Here is a 15,403-nt window from a genome sequence, read left to right as displayed (position 1 = left end):
TTACCTTTTTCTTTCACCCTTGGCTTTTTGTGTTCATGTTCTGTTGTATACTTCATCTGTTCGTATGTTGTATACTCATTGTTTGTTAAATAAAGTTTAAAAAAAAAAGACACGCTTTGTTTAGACCCCCAAAATCCTTTCCACGCCCACCCCCGTGACATCACGCTCCAAAGCCCTGTTACGTCACAGAACGTGGTGATGTCATAGTGACAGTCCTTTCATCCTTTGATGTTCAAGTCTATAAATAGAGGACAGCTGTCAAAGGGAATTCATTAAGCTATCGTTTTGTTGGAGTGATACAGCACATAAAAAAGCAGAAATGAGTTCGAAAGCTAACAAAGACAGAAATGTTAATTTCTCGAAAACAATGGTTAAAAAAAGTGAAAAAGAAAAAGAAACATATGCCAGACAGTTCGAGCAAAGACTGCAGCCAATGATCGACGAGGTTGAAAAGCTCAAAACTGAGCTTGACTACTTCAAAAACCTGCATACAGTCAATAAGAAACGGATCGAGGATCTAACAAAAGAAAACAATGAACTTTTGCAGAATAATAAGCTGCTGGGTTCGGTCTTGGATGACAGGACAAACATCGCAGACAGGTTGGACTCGATAAAAGATGACCACGAAGCTCTGGTAAAGTTCCGCGCAGAGACGGAGAAAACTCTGGCTGAGCTTAAAGAAAAACACGAGGACGAAGTCCAAGTCCTGCAAGGACTGCTGGAAACAGAGAAAGAAAAGGTGGCACGTCAGCAATTTCACAACAGCCAAGTTGTTGAATTATTATTGAAACGCCACAAAGAGGAAAAAAATAAGATGCAGCAGTTTTACCAGGAAAATACTAAAAAACTGGAAAACAAAGCAAATGCTGCAGACAGGAAGTTAGAAGAGGTGATCAACATGTATGACTCCAAAATAGAAAAGCTGCAGACGGCAGTAAAAAATAGTAGAGGTGTGACCGTCAATGCGGTTAAGGAACGCGAGGAAGAACGTCAATCCTCGCAGTGTTGGATTGACGGTGTTTTGTGGCATAATACACAGTTACAAGACGAAAATGAATTTATGGTTAAAAACATGAAAGAATTAACAGAGGAGAAAGGTCAAATGGGCAAAGTGATAGACGACCAAAAGGCCCAGAATATGGCGATCAAGCAGAAATGCCAGAGTAATATTAGAGCTCTGGCCTTGGAAAAGAAAATGAAGGCTATGCTTGAAGACGAAGTTGATTCTTTGAAAAAGAAAATTGAAGACGTCAAAAAGGCCCTAAGCACAGAGCAGGAAAACCACAGAAAGACAGCAGTGGACCGGCACAAAGTAAAAGCGGCACACAATCAGGCACTGGCTGAAAAGGTGGCGCTGGAAGAGAAACTGCGCTCCACAAAAAAGCAACGGGAAAGATTTATATCCAAAGTGAATTGGCTGGAGAAGAAAGAGCGCTACTTCCAAGAGGAATTGTGCCAGTGCGTTTTGTCCTTTGAAAAGGCATTTCCACATGAAGGTCACTTGAGAGGAAAAGAAAAGGTGGAATTTAGGGATATGTTCCACTACTTGAAAAAGAAATACGTAGACGGAGTGGAAGGCACCCCCTTTGTTGGAACAACGGAGTTTCTTGAAAAACAGCTGAACTGTCTACGTATCAGATGCAAGGATCTAGATGCAGCTTTACTAGCTAAAACACGGGAGCTGGAATCATTTAAAAAGCAGTACAATGACATGGTAAAGTCTTCCGAGTACGCTTTATTCCGACAAAGAGAGGAGCTCATTGGACCAGTGAACCAGATTATCCAAAAGGCTGCCAATGAAGAAAAAGAGATAGGTCATCTAAAATCTAGAGTGAAAGACGCTCAACTCCAGCTTAAATTAGAAAAACAGAAAGGACAAAAGCTGGCATCGTTGGACCATAGAAGCATGATGGGGAGATGTTCTGAGGAGACTCCGTCTCAGATTAATCCTCGTCCACTTCCAGGGAAAACTACATTTATTCAGGTACGTCCAAGACACCCTGGCAGAAGTGCAGGTATGGCTTCCCCAGTGAATCCTCCTGTAGAGTCTCCATCAACACCACCTTTCCTCAATTCTGATGATGGATTACCACCAGTTGATTGTTAAAAATTAACTGCTAAAATAGGCCATTAGAAGTATACTTCATCTTGTCTCCCTATATCATGGGTGGGCATTCTCAGTCCACGAGGGCCGGTGTCCCTGCAGGTTTTAGATCTCACCTTGGCTCAACACACCTGAATCACATGATTAGTTCGTTACCAGGCCTCTGGAGAACTTCAGGACATGTTGAGGAGCTAATTTAGCCGTTTAAATCAGCTGTGTTGGTTCGAGGACACATCTAAAACCTGCAGGGACACCGGCCCTCGTGGACTGAGATTGCCCACCCACCCCCAACCGGTCGCAGCAGATGGCCGCCCCTTCTTGAGCCTGGTTCTGCCGGAGGTTTCTTCCTAAAGGGAGTTTTTCCTCCCCACTGTCGCCCAGTGCTTGCTCAAAGGGGATCATTGGATTGTTGGGGTTTTCTGGCTTTTACTGTAGTGTTTTTACCTTACAGTATAAAGCAGCTTGAGGAGACTGTTGTTTTGCCATGATGCAATATAGCAGGGCTGCCCAATCCCAGTCCTCGAGAGCTACTATCCTGCAGCTTTTAGATGCATCCCTACTCCAACACAGCTGAATCAAATGAATGGCTTGTTATCAGGCCTTTGCCAAACACGATGCCATGCTGAAGAGGTAATCAAACCATTTGATTCAGCTGTGTTGGAGTAGGGATGCATCTAAAAGCTGCAGGACGGTAGCTCTCGAGGACCGGGATTGGGCACCCCTGCAATATAGTATTAAATATGACTACATTTTAAAAACATCTATTATAGCATCAAAGTAAAACAAAAAAACTAAATGAAATGAATCAAAATGTCTAATCTGGCAAAACAAGAAAAGAAAAAAGGTTTCACCTTTAAATAAAAATCCAAATCACAAACACATTCTGATTTTTGTTGTGTGTGTTTTTTTGTGTGTGTTGTCACGTATAAAATCTTTGCACTCTGTCTCGGTGTCTGCCCGGCCGGCTCCGCAAGGCTACATATGTTTATTGTGTTGCTGCTTTCTTCCACTCGTCATTCTGCCTGGGCGGAGCTCAGGCCCACGCACCTGTCTGCAATTACGCTGCAACGTGTCCTGTCAGTATGGAGACTGAGAGCTGCCAGAGTAATAATGTAGATACAGGCCTCTTTCTCCTTCTGCTGCTGTTCATGCTTTTATTCCATTGATGTTGCTATCATTTGTAAATATATTTATTTGCTCTTATTTTATCAATTTACTGTCGTTCATGTATTTAATCTTCTTTGTATTTAAATATGATTTTTTTTTAAGTAATGCCGCGAGATGGACAGTTAAATAAAGGTTTCATTGAATTAAAAAAAAGATTTAAAGATGACTGGTGGCGGAAGCAGAGCACAGACTGTCTGTGAGAATCTATCGCCATCGTGTGGTGCAGAGATATATTGCCATTGAATTTAGACAACGAAAGCTTGGCTCACAGAGCAGCTGCAACACGAACAAAAAACATTAAATAGCAACATGATATATTATATTATATTATATTATATTATATTATATTATATTTATAGCTGTCGAAATTAACGCGTTAATTGCGATAATTAAATTTTGGAATTAATTACGTTAGAATATTTAACTATTTAGCGCAACACGCAGATAAGTCGCTCCCATAATTCCACTTGATTTGTTTACCGCGCCACTGAAAATGGAGAAGCAGGAAGCGGATGGCCTTCTGGATGGGGAATTTAAATACAAGAAGAACATAGATGGGACAATAAACAAACGCGTTGTAATTTGCACTCACTGTAGTAAAGAGTTTCAATTTCACCGTTCAAATTCGACCTTAAAATACCACCTTAATGCCAAACAATTCAATTCAATTCAATTCAATTTTATTTATATAGCGCCAAATCACAACAAAAGTCGCCTCAAGGCGCTTCATAGATACAGAGAAAAACCCAACAATCATATGACCCCCTATGAGCAAGCACTTTGGCGACAGTGGGAAGGAAAAACTCCCTTTTAACAGGAAGAAACCTCCGGCAGAACCAGGCTCAGGGAGGGGCGGCCATCTGCTGCGACCGGTTGGGGTGAGAGAAGGAAGACAGGATAAAGACATGCTGTGGAAGAGAGACAGAGGTTATTAACAGATATGATTCAATGCAGAGAGGTCTATTAATACATAGTGAGTGAGAAAGGTGACTGGAAAGGAAAAACTCAATGCATCATGGGAATCCCCCGGCAGCCTACATCTATTGCAGCATAACAAAGGGAGGATTCAGGGTCACCTGGTCCAGCCCTAACTATATGCTTTAGAAAAAAGGAAAGTTTTAAGCCTAATCTTGAAAGTAGAGATAGTGTCTGTCTCCCGAATCCAAACTGGAAGCTGGTTCCACAGAAGAGGGGCCTGAAAACTGAAGGCTCTCCCTCCCATTCTACTTTTAAATACTCTAGGAACAACAAGTAGGCCTGCAGAGCGAGAGCGGAGCGCTCTAATAGGGTGATATGGTACTACAAGGTCATTAAGATAAGATGGGGCCTGATTATTTAAGACCTTGTATGTGAGGAGCAGGATTTTGAATTCAATTCTGGATTTAACAGGAAGCCAATGAAGGGAAGCCAAAACAGGAGAAATATGCTCTCTCTTTCTAGTCCCTGTCAGGACTCTTGCTGCAGCATTTTGGATTAGCTGAAGGCTTTTCAGTGAGTTTTTTGGACATCCTGATAATAATGAATTACAGTAGTCCAGCCTGGAAGTAATAAATGCATGAACTAGTTTTTCAGCGTCACTCTGAGACAGGATATTTCTAATTTTAGAGATGTTGCGCAAATGGAAGAAAGCAGTCTTACATATTTGTTTAATATGTGCGTTGAAGGACATGTCCTGGTCAAAAATGACTCCAAGGTTCCTCACCGCGTTACTGGAGGCCAAGGTAATGCCATCCAGAGTAAGAATCTGATTAGATACCATATTTCTAAGATTTTCAGGGCCGAGTACAATAACCTCAGTTTTATCTGAATTAAGAAGCAGAAAGTTAGCGGCCATCCAGGTCTTTATGTCTTTAAGACATTCCTGCAGTTTAACTAATTGGTGTGTGTTATCTGGCTTCATGGACAGATAGAGCTGGGTGTCATCTGCATAGCAGTGAAAATGTATGCTATGTCTTCTAATGATACTGCCTAAGGGAAGCATGTATAATGTAAACAGAATTGGTCCTAGCACTGAACCCTGTGGAACTCCATAATTAACCTCAGTGTGTGAAGAGGACTCTCCATTTACATGCACGAATTGGAGTCTATTAGATAGATATGATACAAACCACTGCAGCGCAGTACTTGTAATACCTACAGCATGTTCTAATCGCTCTAATAGGATATTATGATCAACAGTATCGAACGCTGCACTGAGGTCTAGCAGGACAAGCACAGAGATGAGTCCACTGTCAGAGGCCATAAGAAGATCATTTGTAACCTTCACTAAAGCTGTTTCTGTGCTGTGCTGAGCTCTGAAACCTGACTGAAACTCTTCAAATAAACCATTCCTCTGCAGATGATCTGTTAGCTGTTTGACAACTACTCTTTCAAGGATTTTTGATATGAAAGGAAGGTTGGAGATTGGCCTATAATTAGCTAAGACTGCTGGGTCTAGAGATGGCTTTTTGAGTAAAGGTTTAACTACAGCCAGCTTGAAGGCCTGTGGTACATAGCCGATTATTAGAGATAGGTTGATCATATTTAAGATCGAAGAATTAATTAATGGCAGGACTTCTTTGAGCAGTTTTGTAGGAATGGGGTCTAAAAGACACGTTGATGGTTTGGAGGAAGTAATTATTGAAGTTAACTCAGAAAGATCAATTGGAGAAAAAGAGTCTAACTTAATATCAATGGTACTAAGAGTAGCTGTAGATAATATTACATCTGTGGGATGATTATTGGTAATTTTTTCTCTAATGATAAAAATTTTATTTGTGAAGAAGTTCATGAAGTCATTACTAGTTAACGTTAAAGGGATGGTTGGCTCAAAAGAGCTCTGACTTTTTGTCAGCCTGGCTACAGTGCTGAAGAGAAACCTAGGGTTGTTCTTATTTTCTTCAATCAGTGATGAATAGTAAGATGTTCTGGCTTTGCGGAGGGCTTTCTTATAAAGCAGCAAACTATTTCTCCAGGCTAAATGATGATCCTCTGGATTTGTGACACGCCATTTCCTCTCCAGATTACGAGTCATCTGCTTTAGGGTACGTGTTTCAGAATTATACCACGGAGTCAGGTACTTCTGATTTGAGGCCTTAGTTTTCACAGGAGCTACAGTATCCAGAGTCGTACGTAGTGAGGAGGTGAAATTATTAACAAGATAATCGACCTCTGTTGGGGTAGCGTTCAGATAGCTGCTTTGCTCTGTGTTGGTACAGGGCATTGGAGATGATAACAGTGGGTGGATTATATTCTTAAACTTAGTTACAGTGCTTTCAGAAAGACATCTACTTTGATAAAGTCTACTCTTCACCGCTGTGTAATCAATTATTGTAAAAGTAAATGTTATCAGGAAATGATCAGACAGGAGAGGGTTTTCAGGAAACACTGTTAAATGTTCAGGTTCGATGCCATATGTTAAAACAAGATCTAGAGTGTGATTAAAGTGGTGGGTGGGTTCTTTTACATTTTGAGAGAAACCAATTGAGTCTAATAACAGATTAAATGCCATGTTGAGGCTGTCATTTTTAGCATCTACATGGATGTTAAAATCACCCACAATAATTATTTTATCTGAGCTCAGAACTAAATTAGATATAAAGTCTGAGAAATCAGACAGAAACTCTGTGTAAGGCCCAGGTGGACGATAGATGATAACAAGTAAGACTGGTTTCTGAGTTTCACAGCTGGGGTGGACAATGTTAAGCATCAGGCTTTCAAATGAATTAAAAGTCTGTCTTGGTCTTTCATTAATTAATAGGCTGGTGTGAAAAATTGCTGCCACACCGCCCCCTCGGCCTGTGCTTCGAGATTTCTGGTAGTTAGAATGGCTCGGGGGTGTTGATTCATTTAAACTAACATAATCATCCTGCTGCAACCAGGTTTCTGTAAGGCAGAGTAAATCAATTTGTTGATCAATTATTAAGTCATGTACTAACAGAGACTTGGAGGAGAGAGACCTAATATTTAATAATCCACATTTCACTGTTTTACTCTTTGGTTCAGATGTGGATACTGTATTGTTCTTTCTTTGTGATTGTTTATGTTTAAGTTGTTTGTTGCTGGTTTTTAGTTTGTTTTTTGTCTGTTTGGGAGCTGACACAGTCTCTATGGAGATGGGTTTTTGGGGGGGTAGCAGGAGGAGAGAAGCTGCAGAGAAGCGTGTAAGACTGCAACTCTGCTTCCTGGTCCCAACTCTGGATAGTCATATTTTGGGGGGTTTAATAAATTTGTCCATATTTCTAGAAATGAGAGCTGCTCCATCCAAAGTGGGATGGATGCCGTCTCTCCTAACAAGACCAGGTTTCCTCCAGAAGGTTTGCCAATTATCTATGAAGCCCACATCGTTTCTGGGACACCACTCAGACAGCCAGCAATTTAAGGAGAACATGCGGCTAAACATGTCACTCCTGGTCTGATTGGGGAGGGGACCAGAGAAAACTACAGAGTCCGACATTGTTTTGGCAAAGTTGCACACCGATTCAATATTGATTTTAGTGACCTCCGATTGGCGTAACCGGGTGTCATTACTGCCGACGTGAATTATGATTTTACTAAATTTACGTTTACCCTTAGCCAGCAGTTTTAAATTTCCTTCAATGTCGCCTGCTCTGGCCCCTGGAAGACAATTGACTATGGTTGCCGGTGTCTCTAGCTTCACATGTCTGAGAACAGAATCGCCAATTACCAGAGTTTGACCCCCGGCGGGTGTGTCGCCGAGTGGGGAAAAACGGTTAGACACATGAACGGGTTGGTGGTGTACCTGGGGCTTCTGTTTAGGACTATGCTTCCTCCTCACCGTCACCCAGCCGCCCTGATTCCCCAGCTGCTTGGGACCTGCCGGGGAACAGCTAGCGGGGCCTACGCTATTTTCGGCTGCACCAGCTACAGGGGCCTGGCTAGCTGCGGGTGAATGAAGGGTGCGAAGCCGAGTCTCCAATTCAGTAATCCTGGCCTCCAGAGCTGCAAATATGCTACATTTGTTACAGATATCATTACTGCTAAAGGAGGCCGAGGAGTAACTAAACATCTGACACAATGAGCAAGAAAGTGCAGGAGGGACAGGTGAAGTAGCCATGGTGCTAATGAGTCGGCTACGAGCTAAGCTAGGCTAGCGAGACAGTACAGAGACAGTGAGTGAATACTTTGGCTATAAATTAGGTAGTGAGTACACAGAAAGTGTGCTTCGGAGGAAGCACGTGAAGATTATACTATGAAAGAAGAATGTATTTAAAAGTTGTTAATTAAATCGCTAAGCAAATAAGCTACTCAGAAACACCACTGTGTTTGAGCAGGAACAGGAAGTGATACTCTACCACAGAGCGAGCGAACACCAAGTGACAGCGCCACAACCAGAGCGTTTGTCGGGGCAGCAGCTTCACCCGGCCTGCGTCAGACCACTCTTAGTGAACGCAGGCCACTCGGTAAGTCTTCTTTGGACAAACTGACCGACAATATAGCCAAATGGATAGCAAAGGACTGCAGACCGCTAAGCATTGTGGAGGACAAGGGCTTTGCGGATGTTTTAAAGGTTGCATCTCAGGACGCGTCCTACAAGCCCCCAGCGAGAAGCACAATAACAATTCGAATCCACGAACTGTATGAAACGGAGAAAAAGAAAAAAGAAGAGGCTTTAGTTCACACAGAATGCGTGGCTCTGACAGGAGACCACTGGACATCATTGAGTAATGACAATTACCTGGGAGTTACTGCGCATTTAATCACTGAAGCCTGGGGTCTGACATCCTTTGCGCTGACTATAATGAAAACGGAAGAGCGGCACTTTGCGGAGGCTTGTGCAGAGCAGTTCCAGACTGTTGCTCGCAGGTGGAGAATTGAGGAGAAGGTGACAACAGTAGGCACGGACAGTGCGCGCAATATGATCGCCGCGGCTCGCATCATGCCATTCAATCACATGCCGTGTACCGCGCACATTCTACAGAGATGCATCACAGTGAGTCTCGCAGACAGTGGCTTTGTCACTGCGCTGGCCAAATGCCGCAAAATTGTTGGCCATTTTAAGCACAGCCCAGCAAACACAGCAGAGCTGAACGCAGAGCAGGTGTCACTGGGGCGCAAGCAGGAGCCGTTGGCCCAGGACGTGCCTACGCGCTGGAACTCCACGCTGGAGATGGTGAAGCGCTTGATCCGCAACCAAACTGCAGTAACCGCGACTCTGGATAAACAAAAGCATAAACTTGTCCTCCTGACGCCTCCAGAGTGGGACAAACTCCAGAGACTGGAGACACTTCTAGAGCCCTGCAGGTGAGCCTGTCATTGTGACCATAATTGTAGGTTTAGATTAAATGTATCAAACATACATCTTAAATCAGTTTTGTTATTATGAAAATGTCTTATTTAAAAAATAAATGAAATCAAATATTTTATTAATATTACCTAGTATTAAAAAGCTTTTTTTAATTTGCTGTCTTATCTCTCTCTCTCTCTGTGTGTGTGTGTGTGTGTGTGTGTGTGTGTGTGTGTGTGTGTGTGTGTGTGTGTGTGTGTGTGTGTGTGTATTCCACTGCAGATATGTGACTGAACTGCTGGGAGGAGAGGCCTACGTCTCCTGCTCTGTAGTTCTACCAGCCTTCTGCCACCTGCGCCGTGTCATGGAAGTAACTGATGAGGACCCTGCATATGTGGTGAGGTTTAAAGAGAAGTTTAAGGAAGACCTTGCTTCCCGCCAGGAACATACCAACTATGCATGGCTCCAGATCGCAACTGCACTGGACCCACGTTTTAAAGACCTACGCAGTGTGCCCAAGACTGACAGAGAAGCAGTGTGGACCACACTGGCAGGCATGCTGCATGAAGACTCTCCTAGAAGATCACACACTGCAGAAGAAGGTCCAGCCAAGAAGACTGCAACCCCCCCACTGTGCTTTGCCCTGATATCTGCAGTGTGAGGTTGGATCGCTCATTCTCATCCTCACACTGATGCCACTTATTTCGGTCTTTGTTTGACATAAAAGGGCATATTTGTCACTTTATTGCAACTATATTTGCACTCTTGAGCTCCTTCATTCACTGACTGATCATAAAGTTATTACTTGCGTTATGTATTCATCCGTTTGAACATAATTAATGAAGCCACATGTAATCACTAAAATTTGTATTTTGGGTACAATAAGAGAGTTTCAGATGGAATGCTGTTTTGTTTTGTTTAAATTTCACCAACTTGCTGATGCCCACGGTTGTGAGTGCGGCTTCTTGCTGTACATGGGTGGATGGTTGTAAATCACATCACAGATGCCAAAAACCTCTCAAACCAAGCCCCCTTGCCGGTGATGCTGTGCGCAACCTCGTGACGGAGTCAAGCATATTCAAAACACCCCCTCACCTCCCGTGTCAAACTCAAATGTCAGCCTATTTCATGTGTCACTTTTGGAGCAGTTGCCATCCCGACGAGCCATGGAGAAGTTCGTGTTTGTGTTATTTTACTTATTTGGTGTTCTGGTGTGTTTGGGCACCGGTCAGCACCATCGTGTTGAGCACGTGTTGGACCGTGGACACACCGGATTCAGTGGGAGAATAACGGTCAGGTGTACAGTTTACTGAGCACTGGGACTCAGTATCGTTTACCAGCACAGACACGGAGACGCGCTCAGCTTCTATTGAGAGCAAACAACCAAGTGAACCCTCCGGCTGCGTCCAGTAGACGAGACACACCGTCTGGGCCGGGAGCTTTCCGAGCATTCAGACTCTTAAACTGCTTCCTCGCATCTGCTTCATGAATATGAAGGGTTGTGGTGGGAGGAGGTGGTGTGAAATCCTCTTTTGTGTGGGGTGAGGAGGGGGGTGTTGTAAAAGTCCCCAAGAGCAATGATGAGAGAGTCCGGGAATGTCCGCTCCATGTGCAGTATCTGCTCCGCGAGTGCGCACTGAGCTGCCTGCGCATCCGCATCTGGCGGGATGTAAACAGCGGCCAAGATGAATGAAGCAAACTCCCGCGGAGAATAAAACGGTTTGCCTTGAATAAAAAGGTATTCCAGAGAGGAAGAGCAGTGCTGAGCAATCACTGTTACATCTGTGCACCAGCCACTATTAATGTAGAAGCAGACACGTCCACCTGTGGTCTTACCAGAGAGAGAGGCCTGCCGGTCCGCGCGCAGCAGATGAAAGCCCTCCAGCTTGAGCGCGCTGTCCGGGATGTCCTCACAGAGCCACGACTCCGTAAAACACAAGACACAGGAGGAGGCAACGTCTCTGTTCATGCTTCTCATCAGGGCCAGCTCGTCCATCTCATTCCTGAGTGAGCGTACGTTGGAAAGGAAGATCCCAGGAAGAGCAGTTCGCAGTCCGCGTCTCCTCAGACGCACGAGTGCGCCGCCTCGCTTTCCTCGCTTTCGGCGTCTCACTTTCCTGATCAGAGTCTGCAGTAAATCTGCCGCAGATGCGACAAATATTGGAAGTAAATCCACAGGTGTTGTAGTCCTGTAGTTAAGAAGCTCTTCTCTAGTGTAAGAATATCCAGAGGAGTGCCCAGACACAGAAGTTATGCACAAAAACAAAACAGAAGTAACGCACTGAAGCACCGGGGCATCCATACGCGGCGGCGCCATCTTGGAACAAGGGACTTGTCTTTGAAAGGTAGAGTGTTAATTACTAAAGCTGAAGGGATATCCCGATGAACATATGCTGCTCTCTCCTTACATCTGGATAAGAAAAGTAGTAAAGATATTGACCGTATGCTCTTTAATTTTATATGGAAAAACCGTACGCACTATATTAGAAAAACTTGTGATGAATAAGTACGAATCAGGTGGGCTTAACGTCTTAGACTTTTCTACTTTAAATAACACTTTCAAAATTAATTGGGCCAAACATTTTCTTAAAACCCTACCTCTATCTGGAACTTTATACCATACCACATTTTCTCTCGTTTTGGTGGCTTTACTTTTATTTGAAATTGTAATTACAATGTTGAGAAAGTCCCTGTAAAGCTTTCATCCTTCCATAAGCAGGTCCTCTTAGCGTGGACCCTCATTTATAAACACAACTTCTCACCTCACAAATACCTTATCTGGAACAACAGAGATATTTTATAGAAAAATAAATCACTTTTCCTGGAAACTTGGCTCCAAAATGGGATCCTATTGGTGGCTCAGCTGGTTAGTAAAGAGGGACAACTACTTACTTACAACGACTTTATTGCACTATATAATTTTCCAATCAGTGTTCCAGATATCAAGCGGAAGACAGTCTGGATGGTCCCCCATAAATATTTGATTGTAAATAAGGTGAAAGAAGTCTCTTTTAAAATTCGACATACATGTTATCCAGCCAGTCACTACATGGTCAAATTTAAAAGGGACATAAATACTAATTGTACTTTCTGTGGGGATCATCCAGAAACGGTGACACATCTTTTTTGGTACTGTTCTTTTACACAGAGATTCTGGAAGGAATTTAGCAGCTTTGTTATTGTCCATATTTTAAGGGAGTTTTCTTTACGATGGGAAAATGTTTTATTCTGTTTCTTTAAGTTCCCCAAGAAGTATGAGAAATGTTTTTTATGATAAATTTCTTAATACTTTTAGCTAAATTTTTTATCCATAAATGTAAGTTTACTAACAAAACACCATATTTCTGTCATTATTTTAAGGATGTGCACATGCACATACAATCAATATCAGACTGCACCAACAAAAAGGCTCTCACAACAATATATGTATGTGAATTTTTGCGTGTATTCTTATAATTGTTACCTTTTTCTTTCACCCTTGGCTTTTTGTGTTCATGTTCTGTTGTATACTTCATCTGTTCGTATGTTGTATACTCATTGTTTGTTAAATAAAGTTTTAAAAAAAAGACACGCTTTGTTTAGACCCCCAAAATCCTTTCCACGCCCACCCCCGTGACATCACGCTCCAAAGCCCTGTTACGTCACAGAACGTGGTGATGTCATAGTGACAGTCCTTTCATCCTTTGATGTTCAAGTCTATAAATAGAGGACAGCTGTCAAAGGGAATTCATTAAGCTATCGTTTTGTTGGAGTGATACAGCACATAAAAAAGCAGAAATGAGTTCGAAAGCTAACAAAGACAGAAATGTTAATTTCTCGAAAACAATGGTTAAAAAAAGTGAAAAAGAAAAAGAAACATATGCCAGACAGTTCGAGCAAAGACTGCAGCCAATGATCGACGAGGTTGAAAAGCTCAAAACTGAGCTTGACTACTTCAAAAACCTGCATACAGTCAATAAGAAACGGATCGAGGATCTAACAAAAGAAAACAATGAACTTTTGCAGAATAATAAGCTGCTGGGTTCGGTCTTGGATGACAGGACAAACATCGCAGACAGGTTGGACTCGATAAAAGATGACCACGAAGCTCTGGTAAAGTTCCGCGCAGAGACAGAGAAAACTCTGGCTGAGCTTAAAGAAAAACACGAGGACGAAGTCCAAGTCCTGCAAGGACTGCTGGAAACAGAGAAAGAAAAGGTGGCACGTCAGCAATTTCACAACAGCCAAGTTGTTGAATTATTATTGAAACGCCACAAAGAGGAAAAAAATAAGATGCAGCAGTTTTACCAGGAAAATACTAAAAAACTGGAAAACAAAGCAAATGCTGCAGACAGGAAGTTAGAAGAGGTGATCAACATGTATGACTCCAAAATAGAAAAGCTGCAGACGGCAGTAAAAAATAGTAGAGGTGTGACCGTCAATGCGGTTAAGGAACGCGAGGAAGAACGTCAATCCTCGCAGTGTTGGATTGACGGTGTTTTGTGGCATAATACACAGTTACAAGACGAAAATGAATTTATGGTTAAAAACATGAAAGAATTAACAGAGGAGAAAGGTCAAATGGGCAAAGTGATAGACGACCAAAAGGCCCAGAATATGGCGATCAAGCAGAAATGCCAGAGTAATATTAGAGCTCTGGCCTTGGAAAAGAAAATGAAGGCTATGCTTGAAGACGAAGTTGATTCTTTGAAAAAGAAAATTGAAGACGTCAAAAAGGCCCTAAGCACAGAGCAGGAAAACCACAGAAAGACAGCAGTGGACCGGCACAAAGTAAAAGCGGCACACAATCAGGCACTGGCTGAAAAGGTGGCGCTGGAAGAGAAACTGCGCTCCACAAAAAAGCAACGGGAAAGATTTATATCCAAAGTGAATTGGCTGGAGAAGAAAGAGCGCTACTTCCAAGAGGAATTGTGCCAGTGCGTTTTGTCCTTTGAAAAGGCATTTCCACATGAAGGTCACTTGAGAGGAAAAGAAAAGGTGGAATTTAGGGATATGTTCCACTACTTGAAAAAGAAATACGTAGACGGAGTGGAAGGCACCCCCTTTGTTGGAACAACGGAGTTTCTTGAAAAACAGCTGAACTGTCTACGTATCAGATGCAAGGATCTAGATGCAGCTTTACTAGCTAAAACACGGGAGCTGGAATCATTTAAAAAGCAGTACAATGACATGGTAAAGTCTTCCGAGTACGCTTTATTCCGACAAAGAGAGGAGCTCATTGGACCAGTGAACCAGATTATCCAAAAGGCTGCCAATGAAGAAAAAGAGATAGGTCATCTAAAATCTAGAGTGAAAGACGCTCAACTCCAGCTTAAATTAGAAAAACAGAAAGGACAAAAGCTGGCATCGTTGGACCATAGAAGCATGATGGGGAGATGTTCTGAGGAGACTCCGTCTCAGATTAATCCTCGTCCACTTCCAGGGAAAACTACATTTATTCAGGTACGTCCAAGACACCCTGGCAGAAGTGCAGGTATGGCTTCCCCAGTGAATCCTCCTGTAGAGTCTCCATCAACACCACCTTTCCTCAATTCTGATGATGGATTACCACCAGTTGATTGTTAAAAATTAACTGCTAAAATAGGCCATTAGAAGTATACTTCATCTTGTCTCCCTATATCATGGGTGGGCATTCTCAGTCCACGAGGGCCGGTGTCCCTGCAGGTTTTAGATCTCACCTTGGCTCAACACACCTGAATCACATGATTAGTTCGTTACCAGGCCTCTGGAGAACTTCAGGACATGTTGAGGAGCTAATTTAGCCGTTTAAATCAGCTGTGTTGGTTCGAGGACACATCTAAAACCTGCAGGGACACCGGCCCTCGTGGACTGAGATTGCCCACCCACCCCCAACCGGTCGCAGCAGATGGCCGCCCCTTCTTGAGCCTGGTTCTGCCGGAGGTTTC

At 43.0% G+C, this 15,403-nt stretch overlaps 3 protein-coding genes across 3 annotated transcripts; all 3 read left to right on the top strand.

Annotated features, from left to right (window-relative positions):
- Positions 1 to 319: 319 nt before the first annotated feature.
- Positions 320 to 2,107, top strand: LOC147300869 (uncharacterized). The gene has a single exon (XM_086282360.1). It carries the CDS (start codon positions 320 to 322, stop codon positions 2,105 to 2,107), a length of 1,788 nt encoding a protein of 595 aa, XP_086138486.1.
- A 56-nt stretch (positions 2,108 to 2,163) lies between these two features.
- On the top strand, positions 2,164 to 10,158 carry LOC147300868 (E3 SUMO-protein ligase ZBED1-like). Its single transcript, XM_086282246.1, has 3 exons — positions 2,164 to 2,167; positions 8,545 to 9,514; positions 9,780 to 10,158. Exons 1-3 carry the CDS (start codon positions 2,164 to 2,166, stop codon positions 10,156 to 10,158), a joined length of 1,353 nt encoding a protein of 450 aa, XP_086138372.1.
- A 3,116-nt stretch (positions 10,159 to 13,274) lies between these two features.
- On the top strand, positions 13,275 to 15,062 carry LOC147300867 (uncharacterized). Its single transcript, XM_086282362.1, has one exon. It carries the CDS (start codon positions 13,275 to 13,277, stop codon positions 15,060 to 15,062), a length of 1,788 nt encoding a protein of 595 aa, XP_086138488.1.
- The last annotated feature ends 341 nt before the right edge of the window (positions 15,063 to 15,403 follow it).

This window comes from Aulonocara sp. 'chitande type north' Nkhata Bay, linkage group LG23 (assembly GCF_057382095.1).
Source record: "Aulonocara sp. 'chitande type north' Nkhata Bay isolate Kocher_YH1m ecotype deep benthic linkage group LG23, A_spYH_male_GT1.1, whole genome shotgun sequence".
Lineage (NCBI taxonomy): Eukaryota > Metazoa > Chordata > Actinopteri > Cichliformes > Cichlidae > Aulonocara > Aulonocara sp. 'chitande type north' Nkhata Bay.
The sequence above is the reverse complement of the archived record's forward strand: the minus strand, read 5'-3'. Positions and strand labels throughout refer to the sequence as shown.

Coding starts and splice junctions, on each gene's coding strand:
- LOC147300869 (XM_086282360.1), top strand. CDS start 320: ATGAGTTCGAAAGCTAACAAAGACAGAAATGTTAATTTCTCGAAAACA.
- LOC147300868 (XM_086282246.1), top strand. Junction 9,515..9,779: donor ACACTTCTAGAGCCCTGCAG/GTGAGCCTGTCA, acceptor ATTCCACTGCAG/ATATGTGACTGAACTGCTGG.
- LOC147300867 (XM_086282362.1), top strand. CDS start 13,275: ATGAGTTCGAAAGCTAACAAAGACAGAAATGTTAATTTCTCGAAAACA.